General features: G+C 41.7%; 1 protein-coding gene across 17 annotated transcripts in view; it reads right to left on the minus strand.

Moving 5' to 3' along the window:
* Positions 1-6,655: 6,655 nt before the first annotated feature.
* Positions 6,656-26,610, minus strand: part of LOC112214374 (forkhead box protein P2) — a 114,759-nt gene continuing 94,804 nt past the window's right edge. For 9 of the 17 annotated variants that reach the window (XM_042298128.1, XM_042298122.1, XM_042298118.1 and 6 more), the window contains 8 exons: positions 25,602-25,685; positions 21,512-21,722; positions 20,830-20,933; positions 20,593-20,694; positions 17,746-17,867; positions 17,389-17,464; positions 15,750-16,075; positions 6,656-9,933 (listed from right to left, as the gene is read on the minus strand). In XM_042298128.1, the coding sequence (XP_042154062.1) occupies positions 9,789-9,933; positions 15,750-16,075; positions 17,389-17,464; positions 17,746-17,867; positions 20,593-20,694; positions 20,830-20,933; positions 21,512-21,722; positions 25,602-25,685 (1,170 nt within the window). In that variant the 3' untranslated portion in view covers positions 6,656-9,788. The remainder of the gene's footprint in view (positions 9,934-15,749; positions 16,076-17,388; positions 17,465-17,745; positions 17,868-20,592; positions 20,695-20,829; positions 20,934-21,511; positions 21,723-25,601; positions 25,686-26,610) is intronic. The other 8 variants (XM_042298132.1, XM_042298121.1, XM_042298129.1 and 5 more) reach the window with 3 other exon arrangements.

Genomic DNA, 26,610 nt, shown 5'->3' on the forward strand with positions numbered 1-26,610 from the left:
CTGGGAGGCTTGTACAGGATGCTCCGGGGTTCATGGAAGGTGAAGAGGGAAGATTGAATCCCTGCCTCCTCTCGTCCCTGGATTTGTTTGTTTCGATCCCGGGCTAAACAGAGAAAGTAGCCATTAAAGGGCGGGTGGGGAGGGAGGAGAGAGAAGTAGGGAGAAGGGGGATGACTACAAGCACAGCAGGTACGCTGGGTGTGTTGAGGGTAAAGAAGAAAATCTCCTCCAAATAATATTTGCCCCATGGGCAGTAAAATGCAAATAACAGATCAAAGGGGTTTGGAATGGAAAACTGGAGAGATTGGAGTGAATATCATCACAGCTCCTCGCCATGACACTTCACTGTATAATGGGTATGGGAGAGATACCTCAAACTCATAACTGACCTGTGCTGGACTGGCGCTCCTTCTCCCTCCCTCTCTTTCTTTCTCTACCCGTCACTGTGGTAAAAGCACTCCCCCTTTCATCACTCAGTACACACAGATAGTTTGCTTAGGTACAAGAGCTCTTCACAAAGGAATGCCAAATTCCCCTGTTACTTGTTGGCATGACGATGATGTTTGATATCGGCAGCCTGATTCAATTGTACAGTACTCTACACCGTCTTCCCAGCTTACTGTAGATAAAACATCAGAGTTCCTATCCGGTCATGAACGTCACATAGGAACCTCATGTTCTAAATAATCAATGGCACTTTTAAACACATAAGGATGTGCTTCTCTGTCCAGTTTTTCCAGATTTCTTTCAACTATGACCTGTAATTAATTACAATATGAGTGAATTTGTAATTAACTATGTAAACTTCTTAAAGCAGCTTTTCTGTGTTGGAATGGTTTGGGCGTACCCTAACAACAGAATGGTGTGGGCATATACCGGTCATCAAAAATATTCATGCAAGTAGACCGCTGATTGGCCAGCTTGTCCTCCTCAGGAGGATGACACCATGCTCTATGAGGAAATAGCAAACATTTTTTTAAATGTAGATACAAGTTTAGGGTGGGGTTTTTAAAGTGTTTTTTTCTCCTCTAATTTATGCTTTGGCCACAAACACAACGATAAGATGAGTCAACAACATTATTTGGATATGAGTTAACAGAATATGAACTTTTAAAAGTGAGATTTTGACTAGACAGTTACTTTAACACTCACTGTGTTCAATGTATAGGCCTATAGTCCATGAAACTAGCCTAGCAGTGCATTTCTCAAGTTTGGACCTCAAGGTCAGAAACACTGCAGATTTTTATACCCTCTAATCAGGAGCTGATTCAGACCTGGGACACCAGGTGAGTGGAAAATATGGCCAATCAGTGGCGTGATTAATCAATCTATTATAATGACCAGGGAGAAAAAAAAATCCAGCAATACTTCAGAATTCAGATCCTGCTAACCATCCCTGGTGTGTGTGTGTAGAGGTGAGATGAGCAGGTGAGAAGCCTCCTAGGTCTAAGTAGCAGACGAAGAACAGCTGAGAATGTGGCTCTGATTGGCTCAGCGTTGCCATGGCTACTGTTAATGACCCGTGCCATCTGACCTGGAGGAGAAGCCAATCATATTGCTTTATAAAGGTGACATGACAAACACAACTGTGAAGTGTAGATAAGGGAAGTGTAGATCAGTGACAATACTGTCAATATTTTGTATGTAAATACTTTGTTGTTTAAGATTTAGGAGTAACAAAATCATAAGAATTACTAAAGACAATTATTGGTGAGGCTTTATGATAAGATTGCATTTAGAATTGGTTAGATCTGAAAAATGGTAATGTGAATTATTCCAAAATAAGCATAATTTCCAATCTGAGGATATCTGCCAAACGCATACAAAGCATTTTTATTGATGTGGATGACAAATAATAATGAGGGGTTAATCTCTCCAAAAATGCCTCTTTCTCTAATCTTCATAGTTCAGTCACAATAACCTGCCATTTCAAATCCTCCTCTGATTCACCCTGTGTGCCATTCAGATCAGCAGTGTTCTTCACTAATATAAAAGGCTTTGGCCCATCTGGATAACACTTGAACAGGATGCATGACTGACAGAAGAATCTAAACACAGCTAGCTGTATTTTATGGTTGGTCAGCAGAACCTGTGTGGGGAGGTTGACACAGTCTTCAGCCCACCTCAAAGCCACTGTTTCTTCCTTCCCAGGACAAAAGTATTTGCCATTAAATGTAAATCCTTAATCTTCCCTCTTTTCTTCTCTTCCTCCTCTCCTGTCCGTCCCACATCCCTCCCATTTTCTTCCCCCTGTCCTTGCCCCATCCCTTCGTATTTTCTCCATGCATGCACCCTTCTCATTCTCTTATTGCCAATCATTTGAATTCCAATGCCCAATGTCACCTACTTTGTAATTTGATTACTTCATGTGAGGAATTAGTATGTGTATTTAATGTAATTTCCCCCCCCTTTTTTCGTTCTCAAATTATATATATATTTTTTTTGGGGGGGGGGATAAATGTTGCAGAGGGAGGAACAGAGAGAAAGATAGAAGGGTTAGAGTTAGCATGTCTAGCGGATATGCCAGCATTGTGCTAATAAATGACAGCTGATTTATGCATCTGTATTCTTTTATTTATAAAAAATTGCAAGCAGGCCGATTTCTGATATGAATAATACAAGTGGATCCACTTTGATTAGGGCTTCAGTGGAGAGCTGTGCATATTCAGCATTACAATTAAATCTTCTGATGTGAAATGGGAATGACACGCTAATGAAGCGAGCCAGCGAGCCTGAACCGAGACTGTCCAACATCGTTATGGGATATCTTAGATGAAGAGTAATTATACGAGGAACACTGAAATGTCATTAAAAATCTTCAGTAAGTGATTTAACCCACTTTTCCCCACTAATGCTAGATTTGTCTTTTTTTACTCCTCTCCTCAGGTTTTTTTCATCCCCCTTTTCATCCATTTTTTTGGGGGGGCCAAGACCGATCAGAAAGTTCCTCCTCAGAAGTTCCAGCAGAAAAATGCCAGACTTAAATAGGCTTGGTTTTAAAGACGGAGATACAATCGAGTGTCCTAATTTAATTTGGTGCATCAGAACTCAATGGTGGTGGTATGTAATTGAAATCGTTCCTTAATAAATTCATATGAATTGGCAATTAGGTCTTGATCTGATTTCCACCGAAAGGATTGAAATTGATAGTGGAGGTCCTTGAGCCATATCACTCCAGCCACTTTCACATTATCAAGCTCAAATGTTGATATATTATAAGTAATAACGTGCAGTAAAATACTCATGTGGAAGGGATTGGATGTTGTTGATAAGCGGATTTAGTTAATCTGATTCTCATTCATTCATGTTTGATGTGTTCTCATTTTACAGTCTGAGATTTACCCACTGCCTCAATGTGTTGTTGTTGTGTGAATAACCAGCTGTAAAACAATTACTGAACGATATCATGTTACCATATAATATTCATTACTGTCATTATGGAGTCTCACTATTTGTGCTTTGAGCATGTGTGTGTGTGTGCGTGTGCGTGTGCGTGCGTGCGCGTGCGTGTGTGTGTGTGCGTGTGCATGTGCGTGTGTGTGTGTGTGTGTGTGTGGTAGGTGTTGGATATGCCACAGGCAAGAATTCATGAATATCAGCAGTTTCTCACCACTTTGTTCGGTTAATCCCTTGTTTCAGTGGGAGAAATATGCATTTTTCCAGCATGCATTACTTCATTTACAGCCCATTATATCCACAGGAAGTCAAATGTACCTTTACCCCAGGACCCACTGATGTCATGATTTGTGAATGTCTATGGGCCACATAGTTTTTGGCCCCACAGAGGCAACGCTGTATAACATTACGAGCAAATAGGATAAAATTGAAAACTGTTAATTTAATTGTCATAAACAGTGAAACAAGAAGGGGTGAAAACTGTTATTTTTAAAGGTTATCTTATCAGTCTCAACTAAACTGATACCATTTTATATTGTTATCACATAATACTGCATCATGGCAAGACATTGTATCATTTGTATAGACTTCATTAATAAAAGCATTTGTCAGCCTAATATAACTGAAACAGTGCAGAGCTCTGTCTGGCTCTGTGCTGCTGATAGGACAAACATGTGAGTGGCGTGACCGCGTCCGTTACGGAACATGGAGTCATGGCATAAAACTGGCACCGCTAGAAAAACGAGTGCCGAACCCAAACGTGCCTCGAAGCTATGCAATTATTTTTGCACTGAGTCCAATATCAACTCGAGAGCAATGCAAATTATTTAAGACGCGCTTTTCAGGGCCCGCAATTATAATAATGATGATCTCAATTAGCGTCGCCATTGCCTCTGACTATTTAGCAGGCAATTTTGCAGCCTGGGGGTGAGGGTATTCTGGAGAGCTGACACACACTGTCAGACCAGGAGGAGGAGAGGAGGAGAGGGAGACGAGTCCTCGGACGGACGCTCAATCAATAAACGTGTGACTGGAGATATTTACTGCAACGTCCCAGGAGGAGACGGCCTAAATTGACCTAATTGGTCAGTGTTAGTAATTAAATTAAATGTAGCTGGATGGAGTTCATTTGCTAGGCCTAATACCGAAGCTCAAATGACACACAATCACTTGAAGGATAAAGTCAGTATCCTACAAGCACTAAAAGGATCAAGTAACTTTTGAATTCAATAACAATGTTAACTGTTCTAATCTATTTTTTAAAAGACGATCAATATTAACCAATAAAAGCACTGAGAATAAAACAATCTCCATATAGGCTACATCAGCTTTTATGTGCATTTCTGAGTCAAAAATGTACTGTAGTTCTATAATAGGTACACCTCCAGTGTGTGACTATAAAGGTGTTGCTACATTCACCCAGTGCACCGCTCCTTCTAAAGGAGTTTAGAAATGAACTCTGACCTATTTAAGAGAGAATTCTCTCCTTTTCCTCTGGATATAAAAAGGGACTTCTCTTCCCAGCGTTCATGTGGAAAAGGTTTGCACCACCACCCCTTTCTTTTATTCATCGCACTGTAAATAACTCCACTTTATGAAAAGCAGCCAGTGTGACTCACAGATACCTCTCTAACCACAACACATTATTATTTCATGGTCTTTGAAAGAGGGGCCTGTAACGTTGCCTTCCACTTTAATGCGGGAGCTCTCTCTGATGTTGTGTAGTACACAGGCCCCGTCCTTGTTGCAGCTCCTCACTTGAATTCACAGACACTTCCAAGTGCATAAATAGCACGAGAGACGAGTGTGCCTCGCGAGGTAATGCTCTGGAACGCCGTTGAGGGAGATAACAGCAGGCATGGTTGCGGCTCAGGCTGTCATGGGGAGGGGGGGGGACTGTGTGTGTGTTCTCAAATTGACTTCTCATGGGACATCACATAGAGAAAATAACATACGGGGTTGGAGTTGTCATTAAATGACCAGCGGACATGATTCAAAGCATCCCAGATAGAATGTCCCTGGCCACTCTTTGGAACGCGAACGAGCCCTTAGAATACAGAGGAGCTAATGGGGACATATTGGTCATGGTGGACTCAGTGTGAATCTCAATGAGCGTGTCAGTAAGAGCGCTCCATGACCGACAAGGTGTAACCTAGCTGGGATGAGTTGAGCTATCCACTGTTTGTCATCCATACTGTTCTTTATTCTATAGCATCAGTCAACACATCTCCATCGAGAATTGGTTTGAAAAATGAGAAGGAACAGCAACATTGGAATATATAATCATAAACAGTAATTTATAAAAAGCATGTTATATGCCCTGTCTCTTCTGAGTCTCTGTTGATCCCTACCGTATGCTGTTCCCAGGATCAACTACCCCCAGTCAAGGCTTATGATAAACTCTCCAGTAACTACAGGCCTAATAGTGTACTGGGCCATGGTTGTACTTGATCAAAGGGTGGCTTGAACACGTGGCCCCTGAGCCATTACTGGTCCAGGGGGTGGGCTCCAGAGGGCTCTGCCTATGGGTCCACATGTCCCAGTCCTCTAAACAAGACTCTCGGTGCTAGAATCTGGAACAAAGCCTTGTAACACACACATTAAAATGGAATTGTTTTTTTCCCCCTTTGTCATTCTCAGAAGTAGCACAGTCCTGAAACGTTAAAAGCGTAATGCCAGCTCGATCTTTCATGGTTGCGCCTTTGTAGAATATAAAATGTATATGTGTACAAAAAAAGTAAGAACTCCCTGAAGTTGGAGGTAGACAGTTGCTTTTCAAATCCTAGTTTTGGTCCTTTATTTTAGTCAGCAGTGAAAAGCCATGAATACAGAAAATAATAACGACTGTTACAATTCTCAACCATGACCTTCTAGTGTCAGAGAATCTTTAACGCATGGACACAGTACACGGTAATGAAGGTATCAAAAATGAGTTCACCTCGATCATAAAGGAATACAACAAAAAAAAAAACATAAAAGGTATTCACTAATTACATAAACATATGTGTTTGCTACAGTCCCAATTTACTGTATACATAGGGGGATCATATTCCCAATTATTAGAGAATGATAGTAGTAGAAAGTATACAGGACTCAACTGCCAGACATAATGCTTCATAAAGTATGCACAGAGGTACAAGCAATAAATACACACATTAGGTTAAGCCTTACAGCTACGCAAAGCAGATGCAGAAGAAGCAGGTTTGCTATTCTTAGCGAGCAATGAGAGAACAGTAAAAAAAAAAATCATGAAATTCAGAAAAGAAACACCGATTTTTTTTTTTTTTTTCTTCGCTTAGAAAAAAGTCTGGTAAATTTTATGGGTCCACCAACATTTTTACATAGTATGCACAGTTATCAAAATACAGACAAAATCATCCCAGAAAATCCAGACAATCCTAAAATCTAGTGGAGGAGCAGATTGCAGTTCTGGGATCTTTCTGGTATTATGTGCAAGCAACTATTTCAGACATTTTTATTTTTACAAAACCCATGCAAAATCTACAGGTAATATGCATTCTGTGGCTGACAGTTTTTTCCTTCCCAAACAGTATAGTTGAGGTACGCATTCTTATGCATTGTACTTACATTTAGGTCATCCTCCTGATCATTTGTATGTCTTACAGTATCGTTTTCCAGTCCACCAAATGATTTTAGACATGCATTTTAAAACACAATATTCCCTTAAAGGTATTTTTACATTATCATTCTACAAATGTTTGAGGACAACCTATGACAATACTAATCTTCTTCCGTATCTGATGTCGGGAATGTAAACTGTCCGTCGAGCCGTGTCCATTGAGTAAAGTGTAACAGCTCTTGTGGCTCTCTAATAACTCGACGTGCAATCTGCCATTTAATTGTTCAGAATTGGTTGTGCAGAGGTAGAACCTTTTTTTTTTTTAATAGAAAGCCTTCGTTTTTGGGGTTAAGTGGGAGAATCCTTTTTTGTTGTTGTTGAAAGACGCCGTGTCCTTTATATTTGGTGTGATAAGATTATTATGAACGTCGTCTTCAAGTCATTTTTTGCTGACTCCGTCAAAGTACATAAGGGAGAAGCTTTGTTCCTGGGCCCAGCACCCTCTTGAAGTGGAACTGGCATGACTGTGTGTGTAACGTGTGTTTGGGTTATGCATGTGTGTTTGGTTATGTACGTAGTAGTGCGCTAAGCTCTAGAAGCCAACTTTTTGGGCTTGGCACAACACTTGAAAACAACATATATGCACAGTATGTTTCCATACATACGCACAAAGCAGACACACACTGATAGTTAAAATACAATACAACTCAGTCAGTTATTTGACAGTATCTGTTTTTCTGCATCTGAAGGTTACCATAACAAGGACCAGGAAAGCTGGCAGACCGAACACACAGGACTGCGCGTGTGTGTGTGTGGGTGTGTGTGCTTGTGTGTGTGTGCCTTTGAAAGGGTTTGTGTGTGTCATTTCTAGAGTGTCTATCCCATAACCAGAGGCAGAATTTTGTGTAACTTTGGTTTGACTGAAAACGGAAATGACCATTAAAGCAACAACATCCACTTTTCTAGATGACATTTAGCTGAGAGAAATGAAATATATTTTTTTGACAATCACTAACTTCTGTTCCTGCCACTAGAATCCCAAATGTGATATACAAGTTGCCTACCCTATACAGAATGCAGTGCAGTTAAAGATAGCTTCTCCTGTGCTACCACACTGACTGCATCTATATAGTTAAGAAGCTATGGATTAGACAATGAAGTATTTAAACTATAGAATAAAGCAAATATCACCTAGAAAATGTTTCTTTTCACCTTTGATATCCCTCTTCTACAATGGCTATATTATTTGCTTTTATGTGATAACCAAGCCACATCATTTCATATCAACTTGAAACTATGACTTATTTGGCTTTACTAGATATTTTAAATGTTTGGTTACTATGTTTTCAGTTTCGGTTTTAAACGCGGCTCTAAACAAACCGCGTGGAAATAAGACATGACATATTTGACAGTCCCACTAAACATGACATATTCACTAGATTAGAGAAAACTATGACATGATGGGTGACGGAAAGACAAAAACAAAGAAATCAAAAATCAAAAACAATCTTTCACAACAACACAATTTTCTGCACTTCCATTGAACACACAAATGTTCATTTTGGTCATGATCCACTTTTACAGTAGAGCTGCTTTCTACCAGTCCCTATCACATCGCCTGTAGTTACAAGTCACATCTCCTCTCCTCTCTCGCCCTAAACTCCAAGTGGACACTACAAGTTATCAAATTACACATCAAAATCTTGTATTTTTTTTCTTGAATCATCTTTGTACAGGGCTAAATGAAACGATCCCAGAGGTTATTTAGAAGGTAGTTCGCGGAAAGCTTCTCTTTATACTAGTTAAAGTCACAGAAGGCTGACCAAAGAGTCTGGTGGCTTCTGTCTAAGCTATTGGCCATTGATAGTGTTGGCTTTGGTTTCTAGCTGTTGCCTGTGACTGTTTGCAGGTAGACAAAGCTTTAGAACAAGGAGGTAAAAGAGAACAGCAGAAGAATATGCAGAAATGCATTTTTTTCCCGTATTGGTTGGTGCTTACACAAACAGTTAAGTTACTCAAACTTAATGTCACGTTAATTACTTTTCATCACAAACAGGTTCAGACTGGAAGCCTACTTTTTTGACAGCTGCAACAGTCTTGATACCGTGCTTCTGTTACTGTTGGGAAATAGGAAATGGCATTTACAGTTGGTGGTGCCAGAAATCAGAATACAAAAAGTAGAACGCAAAAAGAAGAAAAAAAATAACCGTTTTTTAGAATTTTTGCAACATACAGGCAGTGACACTAATTTCTGATACTACTCCTGTGCAAATGATGGACAGAGCAACAACGTTTGAATTGAACCAGCAATTGTTTCTAACATCAACAACTACTGTGAGGGTTTTTTGATATTCACAAAATTAAACATCTTTTTTTTGGCAGTATATGAGGCCGTTAGCTTTCTACAGAACGGGTTCCCAGACTCGTGTTTTTGTCGTTTTCCGTCCATGAGCCTCTGTGTGTGTCTGTGTGTATGTAGTGGCCAAGCCATCTTAATGAAACAGGTCTGAAAGTCGTTTTAAAAACCAGACATCTCATGCCTGTCATGTTCAGTCAGGGATCCCATAGGGCTGCAACAAAGAGTTCCTTTGGGCCTCGTCTTCCGGATGCATGCTCAATAAATACTCCAGTCCGCGGGTCGGGAGGGAGGAGAGTCAGCTGTGGTCTGTTCTGTTGGTTCTGTTTGGTTCTGGGTGAGGAGTGGTTCTGGTTCTAGCAGGTTCTAGGAGGACAGCCTGTGAGGAAACAGGTAGGAGGACAGTGTGACAGAGGTGGAGGGAGGGGCCTGTAGTAGTGGGAGGGACTCCAGTAGTCACTCCAGGTCATCTGATAGGTTGCCCTCCTCCAGCTCCCGGTCGTCGTCTAGCTCTGGGCTGTGGTTGGCTGTCGTCACCAGTGACATCGGACAGTCATCGTCGTCCATGTTCAACGGCTCCTCCTTGACGTGGATCGCTGGCCTGGAAAGGAATTTATGAAATATGTTGGAAATAATTGTATACATAAAGACATATGATAACCGAGTAGGAAATTGATACAGTGATACAGTTCCACCAACGTGCCTTAGTCCCATAGTCCACCCAGGTAGAAGCCACTGCTATACAGTGGTGAATGTGTGAACTCCCGTACAATTAAACACAAACACTATGATTGAAGTGAGAAGTTAGGCTGGGTTCAAATTAAAATAAGTGCCACAAGCCTGGATTTCACCCATGCACTACCAAGGTGTTTTGAGCACACAGCTATGAACTAAACCTGTCTCTCTGCCTGTCCGGTGGTTGGTCATCAGTGAGCTGCAGACAGGGGTCTACAGTGGCAATGAAGTCAAAGAGATCCTCTTATGAATATCTGAGTTGTTTGCGTACAAGGCTCTAGGGTATCAACTCTTCACCCTGGTCACATATTTTATCATGCTGCTATTTGTTAAAGGTAATTAGAAAGATTGTGAGGGAGAAGCCCCTCAGCACAATTAACAGGGGAAGGAACCAGAAAAAAACGACTAATAAATCACTCAAATAAGCCTCCCTCTTCTACAGAATGTATCTTCAATATTTATTTGTATTTGATTTAAACTTTATTTAACTAGGCAAGACAGGTAAGAACAAATTCTTATTTACAATGACGGCCTAACCCTCCCCTAACCCGGACGACGCTAGGTTAATTGCGCGCCGGGCCTATGGGACTCTCGATCACGGCCGGTTGTGATACAGCCCGGGATCGTACCCGGGTCCCCCAAAGATATTCCACATAATAAACCTACAGTATGTCATTTTCAGAGAAAACATAAAACATTTTGAATGCAATAATTGAAATCAGCCTGAATTATCATAAACATATCAAAGCTGGCATTACGTTGCTGAACAGCGTGTAACAACAACCATAGTATTTGTGAAACGATAGTTCAACATGAAACATCACTTCCACTTTAAGCAATTGCATCAACATTTTTATGACAAAAATTTGAAAATGGCTTAAACCCAGACATGGTTGGCCATCAAGAGTTTACTGATGACACCTGGTTGACTTAAAATATATATATATATATAAAACACACTGCATACTAAATAATGGAGAATTTATCATCCCCTCTAGTCCCCTGGAGCAAGGGGAGTCAAGCTTTTTTTTTATCTGGTTAATAGAAAGTGCAATGCGTCGTTAATATGCAGGGGCGTGCGTGTCGCTCCTCCAGAGGGAAAAACCTGCAGCTAGTCTCCGCCATTAATCAGCTTCAGCCCGGCAGTTCAGTCGGACATACATGATACATGTTTTTAACTCTAAATGAATGAATATCTTTAGCCACTGTCAATAAAGGCAGTGTGAAAACACTGAAACACCGGACCGAGTGGGGAAGTGGGGACGTTTCCCCTCCAGTACAACAGAGACAGGATGGGCGGAAGTGCTGGGCTACTAACAAGAATAATAACGCTGTCACACACAAACAAGGCTTAACATGATCCGGGGCCCTACTCAGGGAAAGGGTTTGTGGCGCGATGATAAATCTGACAAAACCTAATTATTTTTGACACGTCAGATGCATCAGGGAATCCCTGTGGACTAAGAGGGGGAGAGAGTGAGTGAGAGTGAGTGAGAGAGAGAGAGAGAGAGAGAGAGAGAGAGAGAGAGAGAGAGAGAGAGGGGAGACAGAGAGAGAGAGAGAGAGCAAGAAAAATCCTTATCAAGTATTAGAATGTGTCTGGCAGCCATCTCCTGGGTTGCCTTCATCAATGGCAGGAGGAACTTTGAATTTGAAAATAATTTTAAAAGGTACAGATTACTTTAATATTTATAGCAAAATAAATTCATATTCAGATGCGGTAGCTAGAAGGAGATGCTTTGCCTTTCCAGGATGCTAGGCGGTGTGATGAATATTTCTGTTTCCTTCTCAACCCACACACTCAAGAGGAGAAACCAGAATAAACAGAACTCTCCCCTCCAGGTGAGAAGAGGGGGATGAAACGATTATCTGGGATTCATTTCTATACACTCTTTCTAGTTATCTGGTAACACATTTATTGAATTTAATTTGTTGTCGTCAATAAAAAAAACAATGAACAATATTCATATTCAGAGCTACCACTCTAATCAATAGACATATCTTTTGATATTAAGTATTTGATATCTCTCCCAATTCATGTTTTTACAACAAACATATACAGTGCCATCAGAAAGTATTCACACCCCTTAACTTTTTCCACATTTTGTTGTGTTTACAGCCTGAATTTAAAATTGGCCTACATACAACACTCCATCATTTCAAAGTGGAATAATGTTTTTAGAATTTAAAAAAAATGTAATAATAATAATAAATAAAAAGCTGAAATGTCTTGAGTCAACACCTTTCTTATGGTAAGCCAAAATAAGTTCAGGAAGTCACACAATAAGTTGCATGGACTCACTCTGTGTGCAATAATAGTGTTTAACATGCTTTTTGAATGACTAGTTCATCTTTGTACCCCACATATACAATTATCTGTAAGGTCTCTCAGTCGAGCAGTGAATTTCAAACACAGATTCAACCACAAAGACCAGGGAGGTTTTCCAATGCCTCGTAAAGAAGGCCACCTATTGGTAGATGGGTATAAAAAAAGCAGACATTGAATGTCCCTTTGAACATGGTGAATTTATTCATTCAACTTTGGATGGTGTAACAATACACCCAGTCATTACAAAGATACAGGCGTCCTTCCTAACTTAGTTGTCGGAGAGGAACGAAACCGCTCAGGGATTTTACCATGAGGCCAATGGTGACTTTAAAACAGTTACAGAGTTTAATGCCTGTGGCATGAGAAAACTGAGGATTGATCAACAACGTTTTAATTACTCCACAATACTAACCTAAATGACTGAGAGAAAAGAAGAAAGCCTGTACAGAATAACAATATTCCAAAACATGCATCCTGTTTGCAATAAGGCACTAAAGTAAAACTGAAAAGAAATGTGGCAAAGGAATTAACTTTATGTCCTGAATACAAAGCGTTATGTTTGGGGCAAATCCAACACAACACATCACTGAGTACCGCTCTTCATATTCAAGCATGGTGGTGGCTGCATCATGTTATGGGTATGCTTGTCATTGGCAAGGGCTAGGGAGTGTTTTAGGATAAAAGGAAACGGATTAGAGCTAAGCACAGGCAAAATCTTCTTCCACTTTGACATTACAGAGTATTTTGTGTAGATCGTTGACAAGAAATGACAATGAAATCCATTTTAATCCCTCCTGGTAACACAACAAAATGTGGAAAAAGTCAAGGGGTGTGAATACTTTCTGAAGTATATTGAAATCCTTGGTGATCTCCCTCAAGCTTTGTAATAAATCATTTGTATTTAACATGTTACAACAAACATGCTACATTGACGATATTCATCTTAACGGGAGACAAATGAGGCAGGACCAGATGGTGTTCAGTAGCACAGCCATTTTTTAAATATATATATATATATTTTTTAAATGTAAGCTTTATTTAACTAGGCAAGTCAATTAAGAACAAATTCTTATTTACAATGGCGGCCTACCCTGGCCAAGCCCGGACGACGCTGGGCCAATTGTGCGCCGCGCTATGGGACTCCCAATCACGGCCGGATGTGATACAGCCATTAGACACCCAGCAGCACAACCCTTTCTCCTCATCATCACAGGCATAGCTCATAGCTTTCATTTGTATTCATTATAAACCACTAACATGCTTGTGTGGTTGGTGAATGAAAAAAAAGAAAGGAGAAAAATGATTAGTCCTCGTTGTGGCTTTACACTGTATTAGAGAACCATTGGATGAGTCATTTATTCGTTAATGGCTAGCTGGCATTATGAAGTCTGGACTAAATGCCTAGGCTCTGTGTCTGATAAATACCAGCTATGTGTGTGTGCGTGAAGTTCATGTGTGTGTGTTGTGTGTGTGTGTGGTTCATAAGTGCATCTTGGACAGAGACTCATCACCATCACTGGCAGATTATGATCACTGGTAATCACGCTCTGCATGAGGCATGGCAGGGATGCAAATAACATCATTAGCTATGTGTCGTATGTTAACGAGGGGCGGGGGACGATCAGAGGACAGAGTGACACACATGATAGCATCTGAACATGGATCATTTACGGTTATCAAGGAGTGTGGAGTGATATAAAGTACATACAACAACTTAATGGCCTTACATAACAATGCAGCATAAAAAAAACAAAGGACTGTGGGTACATTTTTTCAATAATTTTACAATGTGATACTGTGGTCAATATGCATACATTTTTGAAAATCTAAATCTCTTTTATTCTAAGTGAAACTGTTTTTACTGAAGTCCTTAAGCAGCATCCAACTGTACTGTAATTCTAGCTAGCACATCTAGTTCCTGTCTTTTTTAGTCCTTTCTTCCTCTTAAGCATACCCTTGAGGGGACACACACACACACATAAATGGTAACATGCCTGGAGCTATCTGAGTCGCTGTTTGGCTGATAGCATTAACCTCCAGAAGTGGGGGAAAAAGGTTTGTCTAATTGTTCGATTCACTTGGTTTGTGAAGTTTCCCTGCTCTCTCCTGAGGACCGGCTGGTACGCCGTGTACTCTTTAGTTAGTGTTACTCTCCCTTCATTATTAAGTGCATCCCAGAGAACCCACTCATAAAAACACATTTCTTCCATTTTGAGGATGTTGCGGCCGTGTAAAGGCGGAGAGCGGTCGTGGAGGCAGCCTCCACAGCACCCCCTCACACTGAGGCGAGGCCGTCGGAGAGAGAGAGTCTCCTGTTCTGTCCGTTATTAAAAGTTAAACAGCCTGGGGGAGTGGATACACAGGGATTCTGTCTGGCACTGCAGATATGCCCCCTTAACCCCCCCAATCTGGCCCATTTCCGAAAGGAATAAACACATCCAAACAAATGAATGTATGGGTTAGGCCAGTTCCTCTCAGAACAGTCAGTCCCCTTCTTCGATACGGAACTGGCTTAATTCAGTGCTACTCCAGAGATGGCTAGCAAGTTAGCTACTGTGGCTGGGCTTGCATCATTGATTTCAAATGGGGGGGGGGCTGGAAGTGTGTGGGAGATCGAGGAAGTAGTAGCTTCACATACAACGCCCTTGGTGTTCCATTTCCTATCTTTGGCTAGGTAAACATGGACTACAGTGACACGTGTGACATCACTGGTTAGAGGGAGAGCACATTTGTAACATACACATTCCTGAAATCCACATGACATACATTTTTAATGGCCCTCTTTCTCTCTCTGGGCTCCATTAAAAAAGATAGAGAAGGCAAAGATTTTTAAGTAATTAATGATACAGTTAGCTGCTAAATATTAATATGGACGGCCTTGAATAAAATATGACTTCTAAACCCCTACAATGCAGACATTGGAGTAATTCAAACCGAATGTGTAATTGTCGTCTTTTTATAGGTTATAACTGTTACAACTGACAGCCATGTATGTAAAGCTCACCTCAGGTGTGGCAGAATGTGTCGTTGAAATGAAGACTTCTTTGAACCGCCAAAATACTCTGTTAATTTAGTACTAAAATCAAATTAGTCCCCAAAAACCTCCCACTATGTTATAATCTAGTAAAGACTTTTAACAAACTACGATGCTAACAAAAGACAGCTATGGGGAGAGTGGGGATCCACTGTTGCCACTGTATCATCTGATACATGGAACAGAGGGGGAGGTCTGTCACCAACTCTCTCTCTCTCTCTGTTACAGTGAACACACTGAGGTAGGTGTGTGTGTGCATGCGTTAATGTGTGTGTGTGCGTGCATCCCCACCAACGAGAAGCCACTGAGTGCTACTTACATGTGTGCCTGTGGGGAGTATCCTCCAGGGCTGCTGTGGCCGTTGGTGTCCAGGTGATCCAGCGATCCGTTCAGGTCGGACTGGAGCAGGCTGGGTGGGCTGCTACCCATCATTCCTGGGGGGCTGCCACCCATCAACCCATGGGGGCTCCCGCCCATGAATCCATGTGGGCTACCACCCATCAATCCATGGGGGCTACCGCCCAGCATACCAGGGGGGCTCCCGCCCATTAGACCATGAGGACTGCCTCCCATCAAGCCAGACGAACTGCTGTTCATCAGACCAGGGTTCCCCAGCAGAGGCAGGGAGGTCTCAGCCAGCGCCGCCTGGGAGAGAGGGAGGGAGGAAGAAGGGGGAGAGAGGGAGACGAAGGGGAGAGGAAGGAAAAGAGTGGGAGAGAAAAGGGGGGTGGTTGATAGAGAGAGGGGGAGGGAGTGAGCGAAGGGAGAAAAAGGAAGAGAGAGAGAGAGAGAGAGAGAGAGAGAGAGAGGGAGGGAGAAGGTGATGGAAGTTAAGAGACAAAAGGGTATTCAGATCATAGGCCATCATTGAGATAAACCTCACACTTAGAGGAAAATTCCACACAAAAACTATCTTTTCGTATTTGTTTCAATAGTCCATTGTTGATATTGTCCCAAAATGTTTTGCATGTCAGCAATCAAATTTCAAGATATATCACTTTCAAAATACAGATAATACTAGTAAAGACTGTTAACAAGCTATCATGCTAACAGGGGAGCTCTATGGGGAGCTGTATTTTGAAAGATGTATATCTTGAAAACTTGACTGCCGACATGCAAAACATTTTTGGGACAATATCAACAATGAACTAATGAAACAAATACCAAAAGAGATTTTTTGGTTGGAGTTTTCCTTTAAGACAATTACTGGATGCTTTCTATAGGCTGTAAATGACTAATGATTGGATCGTTTGCAACCATCACGGAACAGTTTTCACCGATGGTTTATTCGACTCAATATAACTCCACATAATGAAATATTTTGGATTTCACTGATATCATCATTTTGGCTTTCGATGACTATTAAACTTTACCTCCATAATAAGATAGAACTCCTGACACTTTTGCCTCCTGCGCATTAAAGTTACATTTGCGATTAAAATTGTACGTTTTGGCTATGAGCACCTTGCTGGCTGGCCCGACAGTATGAAGCCAAATCATTTATGACAGCTTGGATAAATATTCATGCAAATGCCTTTGCATTTGCTGCGGCTGCTATCAATCTGAGCCTGTATTCAAGCTGGAGAGAGAGAAAGAGCTGGTGCCTGCTCTAACCACAGGGTGGCCTCCATTCTCACTCATCTCAACCAGACAGATGGAGAGAGAAGGAAAGAGATGGAGGGAGTTAGGGAGGGAGAGAGAGGAGGGAGGAGAGAGGGAGGAGAGTGAGACCCTCCACTCAACTTTAGCCACTTTCTCCTGCATCTTCCTTGCTGACTATGAACATACAATACAGTCGGCTGAGGTCTTAAAAACGACTTCCATTTAACCACACAGAAACCACACACATAGACAGCTGTAGGCTATAGTGCCCACAATGCAATGGAGGGGAATCAGTCACATGCCGTCTAGTGCACAGGATCTGACAGAGCAATCGCAGGTTAATACTGTGTGTTTACCTGTAAGCTGGCGTTTAAAGCAGCTCCATAGCCCAGGCTGGAGGGAAGGTTCTTCACAAGCGTCGGGCTTCTACACCAGGAAACACAAATACACAAAACAGTTTGAAATAAACATTCTTATTTTTACAAAATGGCATAATTCCAACATAAACAAATAAGTATCTAACATCATTGTAAAATACCTATTTCTCCTAATAGCTGTGACATTAAATCACTTTAGAATGAACGGCAGCCCTTGGAACAGACACCGTGTACTGTACTACAGTGCTGTTTAAAAATGGCAGATTATTAGTGGTAATACGGTACAGGCCCTAGGACTAGGTGGGGAGTTAGAGTGACAGCTCTGCTCTAACGTACCCTGTTATCTTCTGAGACCTGCGTTTCTGGTACTCCATCTCATCCACCGTCCACACGGCCCCCTTCACGTTCTCCACGCGCACAAAGCACTTGTGCAGACTGAGGTTGTGGCGAACGGCATTCTACAGATGGAAACAAGGAGAGAAAGGTTATGGAAAGAGTCCATTTGATTTCTTTTTTTATTATCCACCTAAGAAAGGAAGGAAAGAAGCGAAGGGAAATAGATTTTTTTTTTTTAATTCTTAACGTTCACGCACCATTGATTTAATTAGTAAAAGCGAATACGAGTACGAATGCACTTACAAGTCACACACAGTACATATCAATCAGAGTAAGTAGGCTGAGAGGAGGTAATCAGCATAGCGAATGGCTTTTGGTGACAGAAGTGGTAATGCTGTGGTGATAATGGTGATGTCAGTAGCAGCAGCAGCAGCAGCAGCCCTCAACCCTCTGCTCTGGTCTTAATGGCAGTATCTCAAGATGATGACAGTATCACAGATTTGAGGCCCTTCCCATCCGGTGGCTAACCACTAACTCCGGTGACAATATGAGGTGTGGGGGACAAGAGGAGGAGGGGGGTTGGTGTGAGAAGGTACGACTTGTGGGTGTGAGGTGGTTTTGGGGTAGGCTGACGAGGATGTCTACTATATTGAAATAGTCTGTGCATGCTGTTAAGATAGGAGTCAAGCGAATGATCAGATCTGGACACCTTTTTGTTGTAATATTGTCACATACCCTTAAAGCAAAGTGTTGCTATCAAAATGACCTGAGATGTGCATGCATTAACACATGTATGCATTAACACATGTATGCATTAACACGTATGCATTAACACATGTATGCATTAACACATGTATGCATTAACACATGTATGCATTAACACATGTATGCATTAACACATGTATGCATTAACACATGTATGCATTAACACATGTATGCATTAACACATGTATGCATTAACACATGTATGCATTACTGCATGCATATGCAAACATTAAATATATACAAAAAAGAAAATCAACAAAAGAAATACAATATTCTTTCCCGACATTCCAGATAAATCAATATTAAAACATGCGTCAGAAAGCCTACAAATAATAACCTTTGCTTTAATATCGTCCGCTGTCACAAGCATTACTCTCCCAACGAGGTATACAGTGTTTTCCCTTTAAGAAAAGAGGTTCTCTAAAGAAAAGGAGAAAAAAACAGCCCAGAAGCAGATCTTCGCATCTGACCTGAAAATCCCAGGATTTGATTGATCTTAATGCCCATGGCTTTGAATATGATCATTTTAATATTAATGAGAAAATGAGCAGTTTTATTATGCATGCTTTACAGTTAGATCTAATAAGCTGCTGGGGAGTGAGGAGCAGAGTGGAGGCTGGATCCTCCAGTCTCAGAGCTGATGAGACCAAGCTCAGATATTAAATCACCTTTCATTTTTTTTTTTTTCTTTTTTTAAAGTTCTCTCAGTTAATCAAATGACAAGCCCGTCACAGATCATCCCTCTAACGCCTTACAAAAGAAATGTGGGAGCTCAAAATGTAAATATATCACCTAGGTTATTGTGAAAGAGAGAGGGACTGAGATATTTCTAATGCCCATTGTGCCCACTTCTCTATATCATGACCGGGCCACCCAAACAATTAAATGTGTGTGTGTGTCAGAGAGAGAGAGAGACCAGTTAGTGATAAAACAATTGACTAAACAAGTTTTTTTTAAACACACAGGACTGTGTGACAATCCGGAAGAGTCCGGAGTCTTTTGCAGCACACCCTTGTGGATCAGTAATCACAAGCCGACATCATTTGCATCCCAAATCCAAATTAATTCACTTTGCTAAACCTAGTTCTCTGATATGCTTTGCATGCTGATGAGAGGTGGATGTATCCTGATCCCCCCCCCTCCCCTCCTCCTCCTGAGTATCCACAATGGCCACTGGCTCTTACTGGCTAACGAATTATGCTTAAGGTGGGTGAGAATAACACACAGATACGTGTAGTGTTGGGGTAGAGGGAGGGAATATACTTATCAGCAACACACACACACTTCCCCCAAAAACAGATGCATCAAGAAGACATTTTTAACTGTGTTAGAGAGGCAGGCAATGATAGTTGTATAGGACAGAGATACAAATGAGTCCTTTTGTCCTGGTAAATGAAGTGTGTTCTCTCCCTGACAGGCTAATTCTCACTTTGGGTCTCCTTTAGTTCCGGCTGAACGGCCATAACCCCTCAGTCGGACACGCGGCCACCAGCCCGCCACTATGAGCTATGGTGTGTGTATAGGAGCACACGGGCCAGACACTAAACACAAAACCCCCTGCCACAGCCCAAGCCTCCCTAGGCAAACAGCCATCTTTCAGACTAATTAACCAATGATATGCAAGAGAGGCTGGGTGTGTGTGGGAGGAGGGATGGAGAGGGAGAGAGAGGAAGAGAGAGAGGAGAGAGAAAGATAGAGAAAGAAGAGAGCGAGATAGATATAGAGTGAGGGGAGGGACAGGAGGAGAAGTAATACGGTGCATGGTAACAAAAGGTGCTGATGATTGAGTGGCTGTATTGTAATTAGCGTGCCAGGCCCCACTCCTCCCCACTGCACCAAATTAGAAAACGATATCAGAGGCAGAATTATTCTTTCACTTGTCATCCGAGAGAAAGAGGTTGGAAAAATTCACTCTATTCAAGAGGTCAGGTTAAAGAGAGGGGAGTGGGATACTAATCTGTTGGTGTCAAGTAAATAAATGTTCCTCCAAGCTTTTCTTACTGCAGGTATGGCACAAAGAGGTGTCTCTAAATGAGGAAGTAGTGTTCTCTAAGGCTGTAAGAGTAGGTTTAGGGTAGGTACCTTCCAAGTAGCTGCGTTGCGTCTGAAGTAAGCGAATGTGCGTGTGAACCAGCTGTAGATTTCATTAAGCGTTAACTGCATGTCGCCTGACTCCATGATACCCTGAAATGAGACGACATCAAATAATGGTTTACTAACTAGACTGCATGACACACACTCTCAGAGCTGCCTGCGATTCAAGCAGCAATTAATTTACATCTAATCAGGCAAAGTTAATTTATTTTTTCTCCCACTCACCTGCCTTATGAGGGTTGCATAAGTAAATGGCGGTCTGACATCGGCATTCTTATAAAACTCATAGTTTGGGGCAATCTCTGGAAAAATAAATACTGTGTCACCACCTGAAATAATTGGTAAATTTTATTCTTCAAGGTATTGGAATTAGTTCAGGGTTTCATCAAATTAAAAGCGGGAGAGAAAGAGAAGAGAAGAGGGAGGGGAGGGCAGCACATATCAAATCAGCATTTTCCATGTCTAACAAAATATAATTTTTATTAATCTCTCTCATGAGAAATCTTAAACACTAATTCATCCATATGAAATTAGATCAATGTAGATATTTTGTATGAACATGAATAATTCATGCATATTTGATACTAAATACCAGAGAGTAAATATAAACATCAAAGGCAGATGCAAAGAGCTTAATACATAGAACATCTTACGTTCGAACTTAATTAACATTCATGTAATAATTATGCTCAGAAAAAGTTCTGGTGTATTTACATATAGATTGATTATACAGAGGCTCTTTTTTGCTTTTAAATATAACATTCCATATTGGAATAAACACTGTACAACAACAACCAATAGAGACAATGCATTGAATGTCCAACACAGTATTCAATTAAACTCAATGAACCCAACTTTATTAATGATCATAACTCTAGGTGACTGGGCTTAGTGTAGAGGTTCTTACCTGAAGACAGTTGCATGGAGTACTTGTCGGAGTGACGTCTGCGCATGGCGCCCATGCTGGGGACGTTGGCTGCGCTGAGCAGGGAGGGCACCTGGGGCACCTGGGACATGGGTGTCACGGGGGCGCTGGGCGTGGTGGGGGTCTGAGGTACGTTCGGAGGGGACACCGACAGCAGGTTCTTCGACATGGTGACGCTCGATACCAAGTTCAGCTGAGTAAGGAGGAAAGGGGTGAGGGAGCGAGGAAAGGAAGGAGAGGGAGTGAAGGAGGGTGAGACAGGGTGGAGTGAAAGAGGGAGAGAGAGAAAGGGGGGGAGGAAGAGAGAACATGGGAAAGAGAGCGAGGGAGAGAAAGACAAGAGAGAAATATGATTGAGGGCGAGAAGAAGGAAGTAGAGGCAGGAGAGCGGGAGGGAGAAAGAAAGACAGTTTTACATCAGAAGGGGCTCTCTGACAAATGAGAGTGGATTCGCTCTACAGTTCTACAGCTGTGGTTCCACTAATAAGCTGCGTTAGAGGAAGCAGCCAATCTCCACAAATTAAAGGATACAATTGTATCATAAGAATTCTTATTCGAACACGCTGTTAAAAGATGATCTCATGATCAGCCCTCCATGTTATCCCAACCACCATCTCTAGCCCAGATAGAGACAACTCACTATGTAGTGTGTACTAAACTGTGGTAGGGAGAGAGCCAGAGACAGCCACCTCCACCACCTGGCTACAGATGGCTACAGCTGGCCGGGCCACAGCACAGGCAACCCTGACCTTTCCTGGATACAAAACAAAAGCGATGCGCCTGGTGGCCGCGGCTTCTTTCCTCTTTGAAACCCGACCAGAGAGTGTCACTTTACCTCGCCGCTAACGCTAACTGAAACCCATCACTAATCCACATAGCTTTTCTCCCTCTTTTTGTATTTCCTTTTTTTACTTGGGCTCATGTGATGTGATTGTAGGGGTTCCAACCAGCCGAGTGGAAACTTCCACCCTGACCTTTGCGTCTCTGTGCTAATTTAGGTGGAATGGAAATGACATCATTACATATTCAAACCAAATTGGCTTAATTGCGAATGGGGCGAGTGGAATGCTTGTGAGCGTTGTGAATTAAAGTGTATGGAGATCACTTTGAAAGGGGAGCAGGGTTGTAAGAGAGAGAGAGCGAGAGAGCGAGAGGCCTCAACAATAATTTGCAACAGTGTGTGTTGATAAATGCAATGAGATCAGATTGGAAAGACTATGGTGCATCTATGGTTTTCAGCTGATCATTATAGCACCACTTAAAGCTAATGAGCTGATACTGGGAGGGACTGTCTGGGCTGAGATGACTGGCAGCTAGTTAACAGTATGGCCTATACTGACATCAGTACTTCTGTATCTCAGTTGGTAGAGCATGGTGCTTGCAACGGCAGGATAGTGGGTTTGATTCCCGGGACCACCCGTAAAAAAAATCTATGGCTGCAAGTGGATAGAAGCCTCTGCTAAGTGACATTTATTGTTATGTATTAGATCAACTCAAACTAGTCAGAAGAGAGAAGAACTTTCCATAGGACTGCAGAGTTACCGCATAGGCTAGCTGTGGCCTTAGTACAAGTTTACTCTACCGCACACTGGAAGGAGGAATGAATCTAAGACTGACGAGTGTAAGTTTCAAAAACATGCACATCAGCTGATTTTTTTAAAGGTGAAAAATATCAATTGCTAATGAATTCAAATGTTCACGTGCTAATTATGTAATTGAATTACGGAATAATAATGATGATGGACACGTCATAACCATCATTGTCTGAGACAGAAAGGCTTTACTACTTTTGGGAGGAAGGTAGACTAGACTACAGCAACTGTCACTGTGGAACACAGTACAGCCAGTAAACTAGCATGACAATTGAAAAGGAAAATGTATATTGCCACCCCCCCCCTACAACAGCTTACAAAAGAGTGTGTTGGATGTGTATAATACAGAAATCTCCATATAATTCATAACAGGTCAAGGCACCGAACCAACCAGGTCTTTAAAGTGTGTTCCTACTTAATCCCCCATTCATTCACAGCATCAGACACACACACACACATACGCACACACACACACACACACACACACACACACACACACACACACACACACACACACACACACACACACACACACACACACACACACACACACACACACACACACACACACACACACACACACACACACACACACACACACACACACCACACAGCCCCAGCAACACTGTGAACAGTCATTATGTGTTACATGTTCAACACAGGGACCCACAAAGGGTTTGGATACGCTGTCAAACATAGCAAAAATGCACTCCATAATAAATCCTATCAAGTGTGTGTGTGTGTGTGTGTGTGTGTAATCACATGTATATTTATAGTGTTAAGATTCCCTCTTTTTTTCCCCCCACCAGGTACGGCAACAAGCGTAACATGTTTGCAGGCATACAATCCTAGTATTTGCAAAATGGAATTTATTAAAGCCCTAACTGAGAGGAAGAGTGAATGAGAGGCAGGGATGAGCACTTTGCCACCTCTCTGCTCATCTGAATATATATATTCAAGGTTGGGTCTGGGAGAGAGAGAGAGAGAAAAAAACCTCATTATTCAGGGACCTGCAGCCTTGGTAACTTTGATTTTCATCCATCCATGGCATGGCCAAAAGGTAACATTTAATGAAGTGCCATTCAGAGAGTAAATGGGGTCATATAATAGACAGTGGGCCCAGCGCGAGGAACACCTTGTGTTGGGCTACTGATAGCTGTTAAGGGTTGCAGTGATGAACCAACCAGACTCATTTCAGCAGCCCGGCAATACATTCACACTATTAATATTTATCAAATATGTGGGCTGTTTCAACCCCAGCCATGTTCGGGCTGTAAACCCATGCTATGATGATATCTATTACCCATCTCCTATTGCGGTGGAACTATGCATTTCTTCACATATAACACGTATTATACACATGTAGTCATTTTCACATGCCAAAATCTACAGTATAACTACGCTCCTCTCTAGTTCTCCAAAGGGGGGAGCCTTAAAACTGAAGCTGGAGAGAGTTTGCTCATTTAAGGATCTCTGTATGAATTACGCATCATCAAATGCAATTAGCAGTTCTTTCATGTGCGGTTTATGTAATGCAGTACTTCATTAACATTATTCATTCATATGCAGTCTTGGATTACAGTCCTGAACATTCTTTATTAGACTAGATGTAACCAAGCTGCTGGAGTTTTGAAGATAAAAAAAAATGGGGGAAAAAGTGATTGAATAATAAATTGGAGGAAAGCAGACGATTCCTGACGGGTTTGCAGGATAATTATTCTATCTTGTGATTCTACTTTATATGATGAGAGGTGATGAGCAGGAATATTATCCCATTGAAATTAGGCACTTACTAAGCAGCAGCAACATACTAACAATGTTTCTACTGTCAATTTTTTAAAACTGCTTTAAAAATTAGGTCAACAATACTAACAAAAATTATGCATTGTTTTTGCAAATGCAATATTTAAAATTGTGTGTATAATTTAAATATATTTGCATTGTGAGTGTATCCATATTCAAAGCAAATATATATTAAAGTGAAATAGTGTCAAATAGATTTTAGGCAATTTTTGCCCATATTTGTAGGATTTTATATCCATTATAAGCCCATTTTATTGCATACTTATTACTGGGCTATTTCATTGCTCATCATCTTTACCAGTACAGCTATCAGTTGAGATGTTTGTTGTCCAAATGAAACATCTTCTCATTTCTCTCACTCGACTTTAAGTGCTGCTTTGGACTGTGGTGCTAACAGGTTGTTTTGACCATTATATCTATCACAATGAAATGGCCCAGCGTTTTGGCAAAGGACTCAAGCCTGTGATTTAATACACGCCTGGCTCTATTGTCCTCTCTGTCATAGACTGAGATGTATCTGATGGGAGATGTGTAACCTGGTATTGCCTTTCCATCCCACTATCATCCCTCTATCCCTCCTTCCATTTTAACTGCTGACGGTTAAACTGTTTCATTTCATCTGCTGGGGCTCATTCAGCCAAACCCTGTTTACTGTATATAGAGCAATATGCACTCACAGGTTTTGGAGATGGCTTGGGCTCCGAGGGCCGCATGTGCAAGTGGGCCATCATCGCCTGAAGACGCTCACGTTCTTTAGAAAGCTGTTAGCGGAGAGAGGGAGAGAAAATAAAACAGTTTTAGAAATGAGCGATTTTCCCCAGACTGCAACAGTAATACATCTTGTTATCGAGCTTGTCTCTCTTGTAATGAATCCTGCATATGCCCAGTCTGGGGCTCCTAGCTAAGTCTGCCTTGAAGACACAGACTTAAACCAAACCAGTGGAGGAGAGGAAGAGGAGAAGAGAGAGACAAAACATTTCTGCTGCTGGTGGTGGTGTCGGGCAAAGGGAAGTTAGTGCGAAGAGGTCAGGGAAAACAAATAGCGCTTCATCTTTTTGTCAATAGCAGAATTTAGGTCACGGATGCTTTGACAGCAAAAAAGCTACTCAGGCTCTAAATTAGAGGGTCTTGAGTGCCTCCTCAAAGTCCTGTGGACACAGAGAGATGGACCCTAGCCAACAGCTGCCAAGAGGTGAAGGGGTCCTTCAAACAGAGTGCCAGCCAGGCCCGCCTCCATGCTCCCCCCTGTTCCCTTGGAGGTCCAGTTAGTGGCCCTGCAATCTGCTATCATCAATCTAACTCACTGGGAGTGACAGGGACCAGGCAGTGTGAACAGACTGAACTACACTCCTCCTGCGCTAGCTACAACACGAAGACAGCGGCAGCAGCATCCAGCAACACTGGACTAGACTGAACTGGGCCTCATTACCAGTGACGGCTCTCAGGGATGGAGTGAAGGGAAAAAAGGAGGCGAGGAAGGACATAAAAGAGCACACGCCGACTGGTAATTGGTCACACTGTAAACACGAGGTTCGGTGGTTTTGGGTGTCAGCAAAAAAACAAACAAACGACAAAAAAAACTATACTTTTTAGTTTTCTTTTACATATAAATAAGAATTATTGTTTTTTTGTTTGTTCTAAGACCCTCCAAAACCCCAACAACATAAAAACTAGATGTTTTGTCGT

This window comes from Oncorhynchus tshawytscha, linkage group LG15 (genome assembly GCF_018296145.1).
Source record: "Oncorhynchus tshawytscha isolate Ot180627B linkage group LG15, Otsh_v2.0, whole genome shotgun sequence".
NCBI classification, from domain to species: Eukaryota; Metazoa; Chordata; class Actinopteri; order Salmoniformes; family Salmonidae; genus Oncorhynchus; species Oncorhynchus tshawytscha.